The 20,388-nt window shown below is 45.0% G+C and overlaps 2 protein-coding genes across 3 annotated transcripts in view; one reads left to right on the top strand and one right to left on the bottom strand.

Moving 5' to 3' along the window:
- The window catches only part of ITPRID2 (ITPR interacting domain containing 2), a 100,068-nt gene that overhangs the window by 40,224 nt on the left and 39,456 nt on the right, over nucleotides 1-20,388 (bottom strand). The window lies entirely within an intron of this gene.
- On the top strand, nucleotides 11,314-11,508 carry LOC132585487 (small ribosomal subunit protein uS14-like). Its single transcript, XM_060257425.1, has one exon. It carries the CDS (start codon nucleotides 11,314-11,316, stop codon nucleotides 11,506-11,508), a length of 195 nt encoding a protein of 64 aa, XP_060113408.1.

The following is a 20,388-nucleotide window of genomic DNA, read 5'->3' as shown; positions in this document are numbered from 1 at the left end:
CTTATCTGGGTGAAACTGGGTGTGATTCCCCACTCCTCCACTTGCACCTGCTGGAATGGCCTTGGGTCAGCCATAGCTCTGGCAGAGGTTATCATAAGAACATAAGAGAAGCCATGTTGGATCAGGCCAATGGCCCATTCAGTCCAACACTCTGTGTCACACAGTAGTAAAATATGTGTGTGTGTGTGTGTGTATACACACACACACACACATATACATACATACACACACACACACACATATATATATACATACTGTGGCTAATAGCCACTGATGGACTTCTGCTCCATATTTTTATCCAATCCCCTCTTAAAGCTGGTTATGCTTGTAGCCACCACCACCTGGCAGTGAATTCCACATGTTAATCACCCTTTGGGAGAAGAAGTACTTCCTTTTATCCATTTTAACCCAACTGTTCAGCAATTTCATTGAATGCCCATGAGTTCTTGTATTGTGAGACAGGGAGAAAAGTATTTCTTTCTCTACTTTCTCCATCCCATGCATAATCTTGTAAACCTCTATCATTGTCCTTGAAAGGGCAGCTGCTGCAAGAGCTCTCTCAGCCCCACCTGCCTCACAGGGTGTCTGTTGTGGGTGGGGGGAGGTAAAGAAGATTGTGACTGCTCTGAGACTCCGAGATTCAGAGTATAGGGCAGGATATAAATCCAATATCTTCTTTTCTTCTTCATTTCACAAAATTCTCCCTCAGGTTCCATGCCTCTAAAAGGCATTATCTTGTAGACCTTCAGATGGCAACGTAAGCCCATTTCACATATTACAATCCACGTGTACTGGGAGGCTGGCAACTGTGGTCAAATCATCTTGATATGCATAGCCAGCAGGATGCCTGAAAGGGGCAATGTGTAGATTTTCAGATTCACTACATACATACTATGCTAAACCTGATTTGGTGAAGCATGAACAGAAGTTGTGAACATCCATGAAGTCCACATGCTGCCCGATTCATACAACATGAAGACCATGCCTCTGTGGAGGGCCCTGTGGAGCATATCGCACTCCTGATATGCCCAGTTGGCAAGTGCCCAGTACGTGTGACCGTGGACTCTATGGCAGAAGCAATTCCACCCGTGTTTTGGGAAGCAAGCTCTGCTTTACACAATTCCCTTTTTATCCACACTTCCCTTTTTATCCAGCCCCTACAGGATACATCAAGGGCATGCAGTGCTACAATTTCCTTCTGGAAACCCTGCAAGGCACTCCAATACAGGTTAGCTTGCTTACAGGCTAGAGAAACAGCAGTACAATGTCACTCCTTTGTTTGAGCCGTCAAAAAAAAAGTCACTTTCAATTAATTGTTAGGTAAGCAGTTCTTGAGCGATTTTTTCCCCCCAGTTCTCAGAGCTGGACAGGACATCTTTTGTTTGAAGTCTATTGGACATTTATACGCACAACAAAAGGGCTGCTTGATAGATGCCATTCCAGGCTACTGAAAGAAAATCAGTGCCTATGCAGAAATCAAATTACAAAGTGGCAGTTACTAAAAGAGAAACCATCTCATTAAAGACAATCAGTGTAATTAAAGGCAAACACATAAACGTGCCACAGGGTTTTGTGGTCTTTGCTCCATGGTTAAATTAGTTTTGCCCCGGGGTACTTATATCCAGGCTTTTTTGTAGCAGGAACTTCTTTGCATATTAGGCCACACCCCTTGGATGTAGCCAATCCTCCAAGAGCTAACAGGGCTCTTCGAACAGGGCCTACTGTAAGCTCCAGGAGGACTGACTACATCCAGGGTGTATGGCCTAACATGCAAAGGAGTTCCTGCTACAAAAAAAGCCCTGCTTATATCTCTGGGGTGCAGTTATTCTCTGTGTAGAGACTTTCAAAGACCACTTTTTAGATGTGACCAGTTACTTACAAAATACAGCAATTACTTCTAGTCATATTGGTGGTGGAAAGTGCCGTCAAGTCACAGTTGACTTATGGCGACCCCATAAGGTTTCCAAGGCAACAGCCATTCAGAGGTCATTTGCCATGGCCTGCCCCTGCATTACAACCCTGGTATTCCTTAGAGGTCTCCCATCCAAATACTGACCAGGGCTGACCCCGCTTAGCTTCTGAGATCTGAGGAGACTGTGCTAGCCTGAGTACCCAGGTCAGGGTCTTGTCATCAAAGTGAAGTGGGAAAACTCAATTATGTTTTAAAATAAAAAGGTAAAGGTAGTCCACTGTGCAAGCACCAGTCATTTCTGACTTTGGGGTGACGTTTCATGGCAGTCTTTTTAAGGGGTGGTTTGCCATTGCCTTCCCCAGTCATCTACACTTTTCCCCCAGCAAGCTGGGGACTCATTTTACCAACCTCAGAAGGATGGAAGGCCCGGCCCTTCCCAGCCAAGCCGGCATCGCCGGCGTTCAGGCTGGGGGCTGTCTTTGCCCCCTCGGAAGGAGGGAGCAACAGAACGCTCGGCCCGGTACATCCGGGTCTGTTTCTGGGCGTGGCGTCAGGGCTATATAAGCCCCGGCCCCGCCCAGAGCTCTTCAGTTCCTTTTGGGCTCTCTGCCCGCCCACCCTCCCTTGACAGTACAGGTTTCAACCGGTCGCCTTGTTAGGGGCCAGGTAGGAATTTTTTCATCTTCACATAATTGGCCCATGTGGAGTTGTTTTTCGCCTACCTTGTACTGCCTTGTAGCGTTAGGTGTTAGCAGTAGGAGTTTTAATTCGATCGCAGGCTGGAGGATGTTTTGGCCACAGTGTTTTCAGGGGAGCACCTATGGCCTAGCACCAGTGGTGCGGGTGGTCTGTAGGAACCGCAGATGGGCTACACGGCTCAGTGCGGGGAATGCAGATCACGGAGAGCCTCACCTGGGCGGATCTTTCCATGGGGGATTGATGCTAGCCCAGGTGGAGAATGGCTGGGGCCTGGCCGCTCAGCTACAACCCGAATACGGCGGGCTTGTGCTGGGGGCAGGGTGGCTCACCCTTTGGACAAGGCGGGGTCAGGGTCTGACCCCAGGGCTTGTCCCGTTCAGGTCCCATTCCTGCCAGTTATAGGTTGATTAATTATTTAATAAAGCGGCCTGGTTTTTATACCCAACACTTTGTGTCTGTCTCTTCATTCCGACTGGGGGGGCAAGGCTGCGTCAACCGGAACCCACCTTCCGCCGGGATCGAACTCAGGTTGTGAGCAGAGCTTAGGACTGCAGTACTGCAGCTTTACCACTCTGTGCCATGGGGCTCTTTATGTTTTAAAATATATCTACTTAAATAAAAAGTAAAAGGACAATTACAGAGAAAATAGCTGTACTATTCTATTCCAGTCAAAACAATAAAGACTTTTGTGGCTCTTTAAGCGTGTTTATCTTTTAAGGTTCCACAAGATACTCTGTTACTTCCAATGTATTAAGTCTCTCAATTATGGCAAATCTTTGAGGCGTTCAGGTTATAAAAGACATTTGTGTCACTCAGGACGACACAAAGAGCCTCGATGTTTTCTATAACTTTATTTTTAGAGCTACTTTGGGGTGCTGGAATGTTCAAACTCACTTTGAGTCTATTGGATACAGCAGAATCTCTCTGGTGAAAAAGTTAAATATTATGAAGTACAGGACATGGCCTCCTTTGTTTTATTGGTGCTTTGGGAACATCCTGCCCCCTTTTGTCATTCACATCAGGAACCAAGAAACCTATTTTAAGTTTGTTAAGCATTTTGAAGCCGAACGACACAAGGAGATATGAAAATAGATACTTAATTACAGAGGAGAAAGATGTACCCAAATTCTAGGCAAGCAAGGAAGACAAGATTTCCAACCACAGTACTTAAAAAAAAGAAAAGAAATGCAAAACACTTGATTCTTCAATTTTGAAAAGGGAGATGTCCTCCCAGATCTCATAACATTGTTTTACTATTCTCCACAGGAGGGAATTTAAATTCAATGAATATTCATCTGACAGATTATTTCAGGATTTCCTAGAACAAAGGCATGACATCTGAAATTTAGAGCGACCATTTCAATAGCTTACTCAGCATGTATTTTATATGTATGGGTGTCATCCAATATGTTTTTTCCAAAATTTCCGACTGTATATTTGACTCTCAAATGCTTATACTCCTGAATTCTTGTTGGGCTCTTAAGGTGTTATTTTACTCAAATCCAGTTGTTTAAAGTCTGGTGGATGCTTTACACCCTTCAAAAAAACCACAAAATGTAGGGGAAGATTCACTGTTTTCTTCATAGCAACCAAGCCATGCATTACCAGATCTAATATATATTTTAGCCTGCTGTTCCTCTAAAGAGCTTGGAGTAGTAAACATGGTCCTTTCGCCTCCCCTTTATCTAGTCACAGCAGTCTACATCACAAGAGCACTGTGAATGGATAAAAGAAACAGAGAAGAACCATGTACAACTACTCTCTGAGCTTTACAAAGCTAGTGTATGTAGTGATTACAGTGCCTCATGAGAGCTGAGGGGTCCATGGCTGAGCAGAAATTAGAATCCAGCTCTTCTCCTATTAGGATTGCCAACATTGTCTGCCACCACTCAAAACACTAAAAATGCCAGTGTCTTCTGCACTGGTAGGTCACTTCTGGATACAACCCAGAAGTGACAATGGGTAGGTCTAGAAATCACCAGAAACTCTATCGTTTTACTGCAGAGTTTCTGGTGATTCCTAGAGCTACCCACCAATGTCACATTACCCATGTGCCGCTCACTGGTTGGGAGGTTATGACCTATTCCACAGTGAAGAATATCACAGGGGTTCCCAGGATCAAAAAGCCTGGCAGGAGGCAATCTACATGTTGGGATTATTCTGTGAAGGGAGAGGAACAATTACTGTGCTAAGCTTTGGAAAAAGAATCTTCCCAAGCATATTCTCTCTCTCATTTCACTGGAGTGTCCTCAATGGTCTATTTCCATCATGCAATATTTTAATAACCCAACTATCTAACGGTTGTAGGAAAAATGAAGATTCAAAACTTAAAAAGACAACACAACCTTGAAATGGGCCACTGAATGGATTACTGAAATGGGGAAAATCACTTTTAAAACCCACAGTGCTACTGATTTTCCTTCTGGCTTCATAACAGAATATGCAGTATGTAAGAGTTGCCGCTATTTAAGCGTATTTGATTAAGCAGTTCACCACCTAACTACAGGGAGCTTTAAAAAAGAATCTGACCTTCTCCTATCACTCTAGCCCAACTTTCAGATGTCTCCTCAATCTTAAGATGTCCTCTGTTGATAAAACTGCTTGGTTTCTCTTTTTTCTCAAAACAAACTCAGACAACATGGTGGTTTATTAATATAGGAACCGCCATTATCAAAAGACTTCCTCTCAGGAAAAGGCATATTTTCAAAATATCAAGCCGAAAGCATTGTGTGACTCTTTAAAAAAGTGGATAAAACACCACTGAAACAAAAAGTGCTTCAGCTTTGCCCAAAGAAACAATATAGAGATATTTTTATATTCATTTTTGTTATAGCATCGATTGTCTCCAGGGGTGAAGGGAGGCAAAATATCCTCTATGCCCATTCTGGTTAACCCACGGAACAATATGGTCTTACGCAAGAGAAGGGATGACAGAACCTCTCAGGGGGCTGGGCCTCATATCTGCTGTTACAAAAAGGAAATGGTTCAAAATAAATCTTACCAGAAACTGAGAGGAAAAAACACTACACAGAATCAATGAAGCTGGCTCTGACCCACAAAATTTCACCACAATTAGCCGCCAATAAAAGCGCTCTTCTAAAGGGGCCAACTGATACTCTGAGGTAGAGATGACAGTGGGTTTTTTTAAAACAAATAAATATTGTGACCACAATTACTATGGATAAATATTGAAAATTACAACCAACTTTACTGTAAGAATTATAACCAAAGCAGTCCATAGAATATCCTCAGCACTTAATCCCATTTTACAGACAAATCAATTGTTGGATATCGTGCTAACAAACATGGGTGAACTCAGTGTCCATATGACTCCTGTTGAAAGCCTCCAACCCCACTGTCCAAATTCAGTCATAAAATGATGTGCAATCCTCGTTTCTTAATCCCATGAAATAATATTGCAACAGGGATGTTGACATTTCTCCTGTTTCTAGAATCCTTCCTCAGGCAAGGGATTAATCATGAATCCAATACACAGTAAAAGTTTACTTGGGACCCAAGGTCTCCACAAAGCTTCTATTCAGGCAACACCCTCAAACTGCTCAACACGCTCAACATGTTGCCTCCCCAGGCCCCATCCCCAAATCTCTGGGACCTTCCCAACCTGGATCTGGCAACCCTACTACACTATTCCCTGCTGGTGGCCAGGGAAGGCCTGGCACCCCTACTTTGAGGTAATACAGGCTGCCATATGCCTGCTGAAGCAGGAGATCTCTGACTGCCAGTCGACACTGCCTGCTCATACTACACCAGGCCGTGGCAGAAAAGCAAACAAACTTCCATCACATCACTTGTGGGGGAAACCCAGTAATGGCATCATGCCTTTCTAGAACTGCTGGAAGCTCTATGTTTTTACCATAGAGTTTCCAGCAATTCCTGGAGAGTCACATGACATTACTTCCGGATTTCCCCTAGAAATTACACCATGCTTCCCTTCATGCCTGGCAACACCACTACTCCTCTGGCAGAATATCACAGACTACCCTTGAAATCAGTATTGCCTTTGACACAGCAACTTCACCATTTCCCACAATGATATCTCACACACAAAAAATGTTGTAATAGAGTCAGAGTAAGGGGACATCACCAAACTCACAGCTCACAAACTATATATGTAAATCTGACTGAAAACTTTACAGGCATACTTAATTACCTGGCATTTTAATAGGCCAGATTTGGTATATATCAGAGTCCTGAACCTTTTTCAGCCTGTGGACACTTTTTGAGTTCTGATACAGATGGTGGATGCAATCACAAAATGGCTGCCACAGGAGATGGAGAGAGCACCTTGTGCTGTGGTGACAGCTGCTGCCGTATCAATGTTTGTAGAATTTACACTCTGGGGAAAAACTTCCCCTGGACCTGCCAATTTCTAAAAAAAACACTCAGTGGGCACCAGCAATGTGTCAGTAGGCACCATGGTGCCCACAACAACTATGTTGGACACCCCTAGTACAGACATTACTAAACATCTTAGCTGCATGTCAAAACCAGTTTCCCATGCTGGACAAATGCAGGGAGATTTGGGGAGGCAGTGACTGGGGAGGGTGAAGTTTGTGGAGGATGTGAGATCAATTCTGGGTGATGCTGCAGGTATTTTCCCTGATCTCTGTGGTGAAGACTGAAAGAGATCAGGAGGAATACCGACAGTGACATTACAGTGGCCATTTTTTCCCTCCCACTCCTCAGTTTAAGAGTGGGAGATCGGGACTGGGGACTGGGAATTCCACACCAGACCCAGACAAGTGGGAAGCCTATTTCATTCCCATACACCAGGGGTGGCCAACGGTAGCTCTCCAGATGTTTTTTGCCTACAACTCCCATCAGCCCCAGCCAGCATGGCCAATGGCTGGGGCTGACGGAAGTTGTAGGCAAAAAACATCTGGAGAGCTACCGTTGGCCACCCCTGACATACACCATCTCTCTAAGCAGGGAGATACGTCTTTTTAATGTAACCCCAAATGTCCCTCAGCAATTGCTCTATATTTTACAGAGCAAGTAACATTGGTTAAATAACCAACATCATTTGGTTCCAGGTTGAAACAGTATTTAACAGTTTGTCTTCTGAAACTGGGTGGTTTTGATTGTTTTAATAGCTATGTTTTATTGATTTTAATTGATCTGATTTTTGTTGTAACCCGCCCTGAGCCTGGTCATGGGGTAGGGTGGAATAAAAATCCACTAAAAAAAAAAATTGGCTAGTGAAACATTGCATTAAAATGCTGTTCATATGCTTTATGAAATATAACAGGAACGTTTATAGTTAGGAAAAAAGAAATCCATTCTACAAGACAGAAACCATTCTGCCAGCTTTGTTAGTCTCACCCACTGTCCCACTCCTCATAGATCGTAAGCTAAATATCATTAATCGCTATTACTGAACATACCTAGTACTTGTACAGTCTAAACTTGAGACAGAGTCCTGCCCCAAAACAGATTTCAATCTAAAATATGGCATTGGGGGGGGGGGGGGGTTAATTTTATATCAAATATTTACATCCTGCCTTTCCACAATGTGGCTTCCAAAACAGAAACATACACAGTTGAAACACATAAAGTAAGGCAATATTAAGTTAACACTGTCAGTCCTGCAACATATGACAAATGGAAACAAATGCAGCTATGCCAGAAGACCAGAGGTGTCAATGCAGGAATCTTGACATGATCAGCCCTATACAAAGGATAAAAAGCTACTGCCTTTGGAAATCTTTTCCCACTCTTGAGTTGACATTCTGTTATGGAGCAATTTATGGAATACCCTCCCCAGTTCACTGGCACAAACTTCATTGTGCTTCACGTTAAAGTGCCTTTCTTTGCATTCGCTTTCAAATTATCTTCTCTTGTTTGCTGAACACAGTTTTATTAGCTGTTGCTTAAGATGTTAATACGTTTTTTTATGTTTACTTAATGAAATGTTGTGACCGGCTCTGAGCTTGCCTGCAGGAGAGGGAGGGAGATACATCAAATTAAATAAAGAAAATGAATAAATAAGATCTGCTATAGGGTTGGGTTTTTCTTCTAATGTGGTATTTTGTTGGAAGCCACCTAGGAAATTCTTTTGAAAGGGAGGGTAAAAATGTTTGAAATAAAATACAAGTACCAATATTAGCAAGTTGTTTAGTTGTACTAACAAGGCTATCATCACCAATACTCCCTCTAAGCCAGGGTGTCTGTTGGGTTTTCTATTGGACATCACAGTGTCGAGATGCAGCTTAGAGAGCTAGATAGGATATTGAGTCCTTCTTTGTTTTCTAGTAATCCCAGTAACCCTTTCCTCATAGTAAAAGTAAACTACTTTGTTCTTAAGCTAAACTGTGTGCCTGGCTGTTTATTATTGTGGTTCTCACCACACAACTCTGCTAAAGTGTTTCTAAACCCCAACAGTGTCCAACTCATTTGTTATGAGGGCCAGATCTGACATAAATGAGACCTTGCTGGGCTGGGCCAGGCATGTACCTATTTAAGATTAGGTAGTTTTACGTGTTTTTATGTATTTTATATGTATTTTATCTATTTTATTGTATAATTATAATTATTAATGTATGGTAAATGTGTTTTAAATAGATTTGTTAGCTTTTTGTGTTGTAAGCCGCCCTGAGCCCGCCTCGGTGGGGTAGGGCGGGATATAAATCGAATAAAATAAATAAAATAAAAATAAATAAATAAATAGCAGAGATATAAACTTTATAAAGGACGCAGGCAAACACAATTGTTTTGTCTTCAAGGTACTTTCTTTGTATTTGTCCCATGGGATCCAGGAAACTAGGCAAAGGAGGCTCTGGCTCTTTCCTTCCTTCCCCAAGGGGACAGGAGGAGGAGTAGCCTTAGCTAACAGAAGGAAGAGAGGCTTGGCTCAATAGCTCTGCTGTGCGATTGAGAGAGCCTGGCAAAGCAAGCTCTCCCTCCCCCCCCCTTCCTCCCCAACAGAGGAGCCTCAGCCAATGGAGAAAATAGAGGCTTTGCTCTGTAGCTCCTGTGCAACTGAGCAAGCCTTGCAAAGCAAGCCGTGATGCAGAAGGAAACAAGAGAGAGGAAGAAGGCAGCAGATGACTACCAGTGGCTCAGGGGGCTGATAGGAGCCCTCTGGGGGCCTGATTTGGCCCGTGGGCTGCATGTTTGACACCCCTGCTCGAAGCTGCAGAGTCTTGTGAGCAAAAATTCTACTTCATAAGCTACTGGCATTAAAGTTGCGAGTGACTGATTTGGCTACTGCATAAATTAGTTCACTCTGGGGCCACCCTTCCTGAGTGAAGACAAAAATGTGTGAGTTGGAGGCTAAAAAACTGTGAGCTAGCTCACACTAACTCAGCTTAACGGGAACGCTGATTACTACTGACACTGAATTTAAACAGAGAACGCTGCCCAAGCACAGCAGTTTGGATGTTAACCTTGGGCGTTTAATTAACCTCATCATTTCACTTAAGTACACAAGATTCTGAGGTTCATAAAATTTTAGTATTTGAATATGATATTATGGAGATGATAAAAAAAACTTTACAAGTCTCTCGATATAAAGGTGAAATGCTTTAGGGCTTGCAGAGAATTTGCACTTAGAAAGTGGCATTTAAAAATAAATTCAATATGGTCTGAAGACACAGCAGATCACTCCTTACAACACTCTTGGCTTGCTCAGGAGAAATTAAGAGAAACTACTTAGGCTGTTGTGCAGGATACATGGTATATTTAGGTATCGAGCCCTAAATAAGAACATACGAACACAAGAGGGCCATCACTACATCCTCTGGCAGCAAATTCCACATTTTGATCACTCTCTGTATAAAGCATTCAGGGCCTTTATTCTACATGCAATAGGTTTCTATGACTGCCCCAATACACAAACTTGCACACTGCTTCCTCGTGCTGCTAGCCCAACATCTAAAACCAACTGGGGTAACTTGAGTGTGGTCATTTGCTTCTTGTATGGTTGGTTATAAGTCAGTGGTGGCCAAACTGTGGCTCAGGAGCCACATGTGGCTCTTCCACACATATTGTGTAGCTCTGGAAACCCACACCAACCCACTGGCCAGCTTGGAGACAGCATTTGTCTCTTTAAATAACTTGTTCAAGCCAAGCCAGTCAGCAGATTGGAAAATGCATTTACAGTTAAAGTTGCTTTCTTTCCACCTCCCCTTCCCTCCCCCATCTATTTGCTTTCCTTCCTTCCTTGCAGCTCTCAAACATCTGATGTTCACGTATTGTGGCTCTCAAACATCTGACGTTTACTCTATGTGGCTCTTACGTTAAAGCAAGTTTGGCCACCCCGGTTATAAGACCTGCTCAAAAATTTACAGCTAGGTATACAACTCACATGAAGTAGCCTTGTACTAAATCACCCATTGGTCCATTTAGGTCAGTACCGGCCATGCCGACTGGCAGCAGCTCTTCAGAGTCTCTGGAAAAGGCCCTTTACACCACCTGCCTACTGAGCTTTTTAACAGAAGACACTGGGGATTGAACCTGGGACCTTCTGCATGCCAAGCAGATGCTCCACTACTGAGCCACTGCCCCTCCTATTTTCATGATTTATGCAGGGGGGAAAAAAACGAACCTTTTAAAAGAGCTGCAAACAGAAAGGAGCCAAAATTTTCTAACACAAATTTGTTCCTATTAGTATTTGTTGTATTTTAAGAAGATGTCTGCTGTGTCCTGGATATGTGGCTGCCGGGCTATCAAATATCAATTGCATGTATGCCACCATCTCAGCTACACTGGGCCACCAGCAGCTCTACTGGAGCCACCTGCGGAAGTTTGGGCAAGGCTCCCACTCCTGCCAGGTCTGCTCCAACCGCCATGGCCTGATCTGCAAGTACAGCCTCAACATGCTCCACCAGTGCTTCCACCAGTATGTCAAGGACATCGGCTTCATCAAGCTGGACTGAGCAGTGCCTGACACCCCCCACCCTGGGAGAGAAGAAGAGGATGGAGGAGGAGGCCGCCCTTGACTGGGGAAGGGAGGGGAGCCAGATTGGGGGGGTTGGCCTGGCACCCCCTCCCTGCTGCTGCTGTTGCCCTGTGCAGACAATAAAGAGGCTGTTGTGAGCCAGGAAAATATATATACAGTATGTCACAGAAGTGAGTATACCCCCTCACATTTTGTAAATATTTAAGTATATCTTTTCATGTGACAACACCGAAGAAATGACACTTGGCTACAATGTAAAGTAGTGAATATACAGCTTGTATAATCTACAGCTTGTGTAAACGTGCTGTCCCCTCAAAATTACACAACGCACAGCCATTAATGTCTAAACTGCTGGCAACAAAAGTGAATACACCCCTAAGTGATAATGTCCAAATGGGGCACAAGTAGCTGTTTCCCTTCCCTGGTGTCATGTGACTCGTTGGTGGTACAAGGTATCAGGTGTGAAGCGGGAGCAGGTTATCGCTCTCACTCCCTCATACTGGTCACTGGAAGTTCCACATGGCACCTCATGGCAATGAACTCTGAGGATCTGAAAAAACGAATTGCTGCTCTACATAAAGTTGGTCTAGGCCAGGGATGGCCAACAGTAGCTCTCCAATTGTTTTTTGCCTACAACTCCCATCAGCCCCAGTCAGCATGGCCAATGGCTGGGGCTGATAGGAGTTGTAGACAAAAAACATCTGGAGAGCTACCCCTGGCCTAGGCTATAAGAAGATTGCCAAGACCCTGAAACTGAGCTGCAGCATGGTGGCCAAGACCGTACAGCGGCTTAACAGGGCAGGTTCCACTCAGAACAGGCCTCGCCATGGTTGACCAAAGAAGTTGAGTGCAGTGCTCAGCGTCATATCCAGAGGTTGGCTTTGGGAAATAGACATATGAGTGCTGCCAGCATTGCTACAGAGGTTGAAGGGGTGGAGGGTCAGCCTGTCAGTGCTCAGACCATACGCCTCACACTGCATCAAATTGGTCTGCAGGGCTGTCATCCCAGAAGGAAGCCTCTTCTAAAGATGATGCACAAGAAAGCCCGCAAATGGTTTGCTGCAAACAAGCAGACTAAGGACATGGATTTCTGGAACCAGGTTCTGTGGTCTGATGAGACCAAGATAAACTTATTTGGTTCAGATGATGTCAAGCGTGTGTGGCGGCAACCAGGTAAGGAGTACAAAGACAAGTGTGTCTTGCCTACAGTCAAGCATGGTGGTGGGAATGTCATGGTCTGGGGCTGCATGAGTGCTGCTGGCACTGGGGAGCTACAGTTCATTGAGGGAACCATGAATGCCAACATGTACTGTGACATACTGAAGCAGAGCATGATCCCCTCCCTTTGGAGACTGGGCCACAGGGCAGTATTCCAACATGATAATGACCCCAAAGATACCTCCAAAATGACCATTGCCTTGCTAAAGAAGCTGAGGGTAAAGGTGATGGACTGGCCAAGCATGTCTCCAGACCTAAACCCTATTGAGCATCCGTGGGGCATCCTGAAATGGAAGGTGGAGGTGCACAAGGTCTCTAACATCCACCAGCTACGTGACGTCGTCATGGAGAAGTGGAAGAGGACTCCAGTGGCAACCTGTGAAGCTCTGGTGAACTCTATGTCCAAGAGGGTTAAGGCAGTGCTCACTTTTGTTGCCAGTAGTTTAGACATTAATGGCTGTGTGTTGCGTAATTTTGAGGGGATAGCACATTTACACTTTATACAAGCTGTAGACTCACTACTTTACATTGTAGCCAAGTGTCATTTCTTCAGTGTTGTCACATGAAAAGATATACTTAAATATTTACAAAATGTGAGGGGGGGTACTCACTTCTGTGACATACTGTATATCAATTACATGAATGAGCACATAAAGCTGCCTTTGAGCAAGTGAAACTCGTGCAATGTAACCTTAAACAGAGGTACCCCCCTCTCAAGTCCATTGACTTTACTGGCGCAGTAAAGCTGCAGTACTGCAGTCTGAGCTCTCTGCTCACGACCTGAGTTTGATCCCAGCGGAAGCTGGGTTCAGGTAGCCGGCTCAAGGTTGACTCACACTTCCATCCTTCTGAGGTCGGTAAAATGAATACACAGCTTGCTGTGGGGAAAGTGTAGATGACTGGCGAAGGCAAAGGCAAACTACCCCGTAAAAAGTCTACAGTGAAAACGTCGTGATGCGATGTCACCCCAGAGTTGGAAACGACCGCTGCTTGCAACCTTTTTAACTGTGCTTTGGAGGGTGCTGCAAGTATACTGCAACCTGGATTATCTGCTCTGAACGGCAGCAGCACTCCACGGAACCCAGGCAGAGATCGTTCACATCGTATCACTCACATCATTGAGGGCCAGCATCGTGCAAAGGTTAAGAGCGGCAGGCTTTAATCTGGAGAACCAGGTTGGATTCCCCACTGTCAGGAACAAGCCCCTGGCAAGGTTCCATTGCATGGCTGCCGTTCGCATTGCTGGTGGTTATTACCCTGGTATAATTACCCTTGCCTATTAAGAAGCTCATGTGAAATGTAGCCCATTCTGAATTTCCTATAATGCTAACCTCGTCGTGTAGACTTATTCTCAGTGACGAACAATCACAAGGTTTCTTTTTGGAACATTCAATATTTTGTGGGATGCAGACTTGCAGGTGGAAAGAGGCCGCAGTGGAGACAGGGCTAATCTGGTCTCCCTGGGCAACACTGATAGGCACCAACGGAAGAGAGGTCTTGGCCTTGACTACTGAGGCCTACATTATTCCAAGAGATTTAAAAAAGACTTTTGGCAGGAAAGTGAAGAGCCGTTGCCCTCCTAGTTTCTAACTTTCGATTGTACTCCAGTCTGCCAAGACCTGCACTAGTGACCACTTGCCATGTGATGTTTGCTTTAAGTATCATCATTATAACTTCTTTTGATCCCAATTAAGAAGTCTCGTGATTGAACCTGGGCAAAATCTTACACCTGCTTCTCTCACACAAAGACTGCTGGGAGACCTTGGGGGAGTCTTGAAAGAGCTCCCTCAGCCCCGCCTACCTCACAGGTTGTCTGTTGTGAGGAGAGGAAAGGAAGGCAATCATAAGCCACTCTGAGACTCCTTTGGGGAGAGAAGAGCAGGGTATAAAAACCAACTCCTCTTCTTACTACCTAAACTTTTGAACTTAGGATTGAGCCTGGAGCCTTCAGCATGCAAGCTGAACACTCTACTATTGAGCTTGGTCTTGGACACCCCTGAGAACTACATTTCCCAGCTTCCCAATAAGCACTGCCATGTCCAAGTTATCGGGCAGGGGAGAGAGAGAAGCTCCACCCAGATGCCTCCCTATTACTTCATCCACCAAGAACTAAATGTGAAGCAAAACAGGCAGTTGTGGGCTGGTAGCAAAGGCAAGTTTGTTCTAATTTTACTTTTTGTGCACTTTTCTATTCTTTTCTCAAATATATTTTTATTATTTTAGTAAGCCATACAAGTATTGCTATGTAGTGTACACTCAAATTTACTCTTAACAGAACAATTGAATGGAAGAAAGTACACACTGCAGTGACTCAGGCAGAGATACAATGGGTACCCTCCTCCACTGAGAAGGCTGTCTGTTGAGCCTCTGCACTGGGAATGACTGAATGTCTCATATCATACATAACGCACTGAGATGGAAGAACTACCCCAGCGGAGGCTTATTGGAAAGGAGGAGGTCAGATCACAGAGTTTTCTTGGGGGATGGCTTCTATGGTCCCACAGTGGCCTTTAGAAGAAGAAGAAGACTGCACATTTATACCCCACCCTTCTCTCTGAATCAGAGACTCAGAGCGGCTTACAATCTCCTATATCTCCTCCCCCCACAACAGACACCCTGAGAGGTGGGTGGGGCTGAGACGGCTCTCACAGCAGCTGCCCTTTCAAGGACAACTCCTGCGATAGCTATGGCTAACTCAAGGCCATTCCAGCAGCTGCAAGTGGAGGAGTGGGGAATCAAACCTGGTTCTCCCAGATGAGAGTCTGAACACTTAACCACTACACTAAACTGACTCTTGCTGCAGGGTTTAATTTGCTGCAGGGCTATTTTTGTTTTTGTTTTAAAGTAGGAACGCACAGGAATGGAGTTCCAGCTGGCTTGGTGTCAGGGTATGTATGGCCTAATATGCAAATGAGTTCCTGCTGGGCTTTTTCTACCAAAAAGCCCTAATTTGCTGCATGCACAAGCACACAGAAAACACAGCAAAGGATTGCCTCTTCACAAACCACCATTAACAATGTCATCATTCGTCAATGTTGATTGCCAATTCAGGACATTGGTTTGACGCAAGGCAATAGCCAGAATCCAGCAACACAAAAACCCAAATCCAACAGCTTCTCTATGACTAGAACCAAGTGCACATGATTCCCCTCTTCCCAGTTAAAAAAACCCAAACAACAATGTTAATTAGGTCCAAATTTCAGTCAGCATCAGGGGTACAGAAGAATCTAAAACCGCGCTATCCTAATTTTGAAATGCTACCATCACCAGAGGTCAGTGGGATGAACAGGGAAGGGTGCACAGGATTCAGAACACATCACAGTGAGTAATTACTGGGTGGGGAAAGGCCATGGGAAAGGGTGAAGTTTGTGCAAAGGAATAAATCAAACCTTAAAATTGGAAACACACACAGGCATACATCTCCTAATCTCAAAATGCTTTACAAATCTTGCCTTCGTCCTTTTAGATTCACCTCCATAACCCCTGTGCTAGTTAGGCACTTCCGTGGCACAGAGTGTTAAAACTGCAGTACTGCAGCCCTAAGCTCTGCTCATGACCTGAGTTTGATCCCTGGTGGAAGCTGGGTTTTCAGGTAACTGGCTCGAGGTTGACTCAGCCTTCCATCCTTACGAGGTCAGTCAAATGAGTACCCAGCTTGCTGGGGGGAAAGTGTAGATGACTGGGGAAGGCAATGGCAAACCACCCCGTAAAAAAGTCTGCCGTGAAAACGTCAAAGCAACATCACCCCAGAGTCGGAAACGACTGGTGCTTGCACAGGGGACCTTTCCTTTAACTTTCCTTAGGAAAAAAGGAGCCAATATCTAGCACAACACCCCTTCCCCAAAGTCAGAATTTGCTGTCTGTAGCCATTCAGTACATTAACACCCCCATCCTCACCTTCACCCCAAAGCTCTTAAATCTGTCCTACCAGTGCCAAAGCACAAGTCAAAATACAAATGAGACATTTTCATACTTCAAACAAAATACCAAAGAGATGCAGCATTTCCCCTCCCCCACAACTAAATTAATAAGATTTATATATTTTAAAAGGTCCTCTTACAAGCCATTTCATAGGTCTGGATTTTCAGATGAGAGACTCTTGCGGCTATTTCATGTTCTTTTTGGTCCCCCCTGCCTTGACAGGGACACAGGATCCCAGCCTCCTATTTCTGTCTGCAAGTTTGCAAGCCTTGCCCCACTCCACCCATCCCCGTTTCCTTAGCCAATATCAACACCGGGCATAAGCTAAAGAGGATCCTGATTGGACTGTGGAACAGAGGATTAACAATAAGGAGCTGCTAAGCAAACTTCGCTCTGGCTATCTTGACGATGACAGACTTCCTATAGGAGCATAAACCCCAAAGGCTGCAAGGTGGCATGGGAAAAACAAACAAACTCCTGCTTTAACATCTCTGTCAAGTTTTGCTTATGGGGAAAAGCTGCAAAAGCAACACTAGGCTGCAACACAAGTGGCAGGCTAGGAGGCCCTGTGTCACATAATGCCACCTTCTTAGTGTTGAAAAGATGCTTCTTGGGACACAACAAAAAGAGGGAATTGTTCCTATTTTGGGTTGTTATATGGGTTCTGCATGAATCAAAATTCTGAAACTAAAGTGTGTGTGTGTGTGTGTGTGTGTGTTACGTGTAGTTAAGGTTGCTTCCGATTTATTGTGACCCTCTGAATTAATGACCTCCAAAACATCTTCTTGCTTGGGTCTTGCAAACTGAAGACCACAGCTTCTTTGATTGAATCAATTCATCTCATGTTGGGCCTTCTTTTCCTGCTGCCTTCAATTTTTCCTAGCACTATTCTATTTTCCATTGAGTGTTGTCGTCACATGATGCACTCAAAGTACAATAGCCTCCATTCTAAATGTAGATGTTTTGGCTCAGTTCTAAAATGTAGAAGTTTTAGCTGCTAAAATGTAGATGCTTAGAATAAGCTCAATGTATACACCTGCATCGGCTACAAGCATAGACAGCTTCAAGAGGGGATTGGAAAAGCATATGGAGCAGAGGTCCATCAGTGGCTATTAGCCACAGCCTATTGTTGGAACGCTCAGTCTGCAGCGGTGATGCTCTGTATTCTTGGTGCTTCGGGGGGAACAGTGGGACGGCTTCTAGCCCCACTGGTGGACCTCCTGATGACACTTGGGTTTTTTTTGGCCACTGTGTGACACAGAGTGTTGGACTGGATGGGCCATTGGCCTGATCCAGCATGGCTTCTCATATGTTCTTATGAATTCCAAGATGCCTGAGATAAAGGAAAATCAGCATTTAACGGGCAGGTGGCACTGTGTCCTAAGTAGCTGCTGGTTGCCCGTGGCCTCCAACCCACCCCAGAGACAGCCCATAGGGGCAGCATTGGGCTGGGGTGGGCCCCTGCTTCCTGCGCTTGGCCTGGCCCACCCCCTCCACCCACCAGAAGGCTGCCTTCCCTCTTACTCCTCCCTGCAGTGCCGCAAATGGGAACCAGGTGAATCCGGATCCCTGCTTTTGAGAGGAGGCAAAGGAAGAAGAGGAGGAGGAGGAAGAAGAAACTGGATTGATATCCCACCCTTCAGTTGGAGTCTCAGAGCAGTTTACAATCTCCTTCCCTTCCTCTCCTCACTACAGATAGCCTGTGAAGTAGGTGGGACTGAAAGAGTTCTTTCAAGAACTGCTGTTGAGAGAACAGCTCTGAGAGAACCTATGGCCGATCAAGGTCACACCAGCAGCTGCAAGTGGAGGAGTAAGGAATCAAACCTGGTTCTCCCAGATTAGAGTCTGTACTCTTAACCACTACACCAGGGGTGGGAATGTCAGGCCCGAGGGCCGTTTATGGCCCTCAAGATCACTTGGTCTGGCCCTCGGAGAATGCTGGGCCGAGCCCCCCCCTCTCGTGGGCATCGTGAAGGACTGCTGCTGGGGTATATGGGTGCCTTTAAAGGTCTGCTGGGAGCAGCTGAAGGGAGGGAGGGAGATCTGGCAGCAGTGGGAGCCAGCTACCACCAGTTCAGTTTGCAAGTGGTTATCCCAGATGGTATGACCTAATATACTAATATTAGGGGATGTGGTCTAAAATGCCTGGACCTAGGCATTTGCCTAGGGCAGCAGGCCGGTCTGTGTGTGTGTGCTGAATTAGACTCTCCGCACGTGACTTCAAGTAGAAAAAAAAAATTATTTGCATTAATTTTGCTGGCCTGAATTGTTCTCCCTCGGCAGAGCACTGTTTTTTAAGTTGATAATTTTGTATGGCCCGCAGAAGATATTATAAATATCCAAACGGCCCTTGGCAGAAAAAAGGTTCCCCACCCTGCACTACACCAAACTGTCTCTCATTAAAATAAATTAAAGTGCTGAGTTGGGGAGGGGGGTTGTTTCTTTATTATAGAAATATCCTTGACTGTTCTCCTGTCTGTTCAAGTTGGTGTGTCTCCTTCAAGTTGGTCACCTCTGAAGCACAGCAAAATATGCTGGCTTTGAAAGGAACGTGAAGGGTTCTACCCAGGGCTTTTTTTTTGTAGCAGGAACTCTTTTGCATATTTGACTACACCCCCCTGATGTAGCCAATCCTCAAAGAGCTTACAGGGCTCTTACTGCAGGACCTATTGTAAGCTTTTGAAGGATTTGGCCACATCAGGGGGGTGTAGCCTAATATGCAAAGGAGTTCCTGCTACAAAAAAAGCCCTGGTTCTACCTTCTATCCTCTTCCCTGTATGCTTTAGGCATGGCTTCCTTCTTCTCCTTATCCCTTCTCCTTCTGCCAGGATGCCATCCAGTTAAGCTTCAAGGAGTTTACTTCCCTGAAACAGAAAGGATGCTAATATTTGCTGGAATGGCAATCAGCTTGCCAAGCTCTGAGCCACAGGCTTCTGTGTGCCGCTACTGCCACGGCCACAGCGCAGGATGGACAACACGGTTTATCCAGAGTGGTACCAGACGGCTCTAGGGAGCCTACTGGAACCTTTCCTGGTCTTTTTGTTCTCCTCCAAAGTCAGTTGAACTACCTGCCTAGCCCAGACAACGCAAGCCCTCGCAAACAGAGACGATATGGCCGATACCCTAATTGTGAGGGCTGAGGCCTCATGGGATTTTCTGAGAGCGAAATCTGATTTACAGTACAGTTGGTCACATAGGGATCTGTCCCCATCTTTAGTAACCAAGCCTGAAAAGGAGAGTATCAATGAATGGGACCTGTAAGAGATCCTTAGGCAAAGAATAACACTGTTGGGGGGGTTTTTTGCAGAACCCAGGTTCTGTTTAGTAGAAAGAGTTTTGCTCAGTCATCTTTCATATAGTTCTCAAAGAGTTACGGGAACCACACTCTCTTTTCCCCACACTAGGTAATCTGTGAGGAAGAAATTCTTTGGGTTTTTTGGAGCTGCGTTTAGTATTGGACACCTTTTCCACAGTTTCTGGTGGCTTTGAGAGATCCAAGCCTTGGCTAATACTCCCTGACTAAAGGATGGATTCTACTGGCTCTGGGAAAAGCAGTGCAAACATTTCAAGGTAAGCAACTAATCAATATTCTGGATGTGTTAATTAATATGTCAGCGCAAGGTTTTTTTGTAGCAGGAACTCCTTTGGATATTAGGCCACACACCCCTGATGTAGCCAATCCTCCTGAAGCTCACAGGGCTCATGGTACAAGGCCTAC

Source organism: Heteronotia binoei, chromosome 16 (genome assembly GCF_032191835.1).
Source record: "Heteronotia binoei isolate CCM8104 ecotype False Entrance Well chromosome 16, APGP_CSIRO_Hbin_v1, whole genome shotgun sequence".
Lineage (NCBI taxonomy): Eukaryota > Metazoa > Chordata > Lepidosauria > Squamata > Gekkonidae > Heteronotia > Heteronotia binoei.
This window is presented reverse-complemented; position numbering and strand designations above follow the sequence as displayed.

What these genes read in the sequence shown, in the direction of transcription:
- LOC132585487 (XM_060257425.1), top strand. Translation starts at nt 11,314, where the DNA reads ATGTATGCCACCATCTCAGCTACACTGGGCCACCAGCAGCTCTACTGG.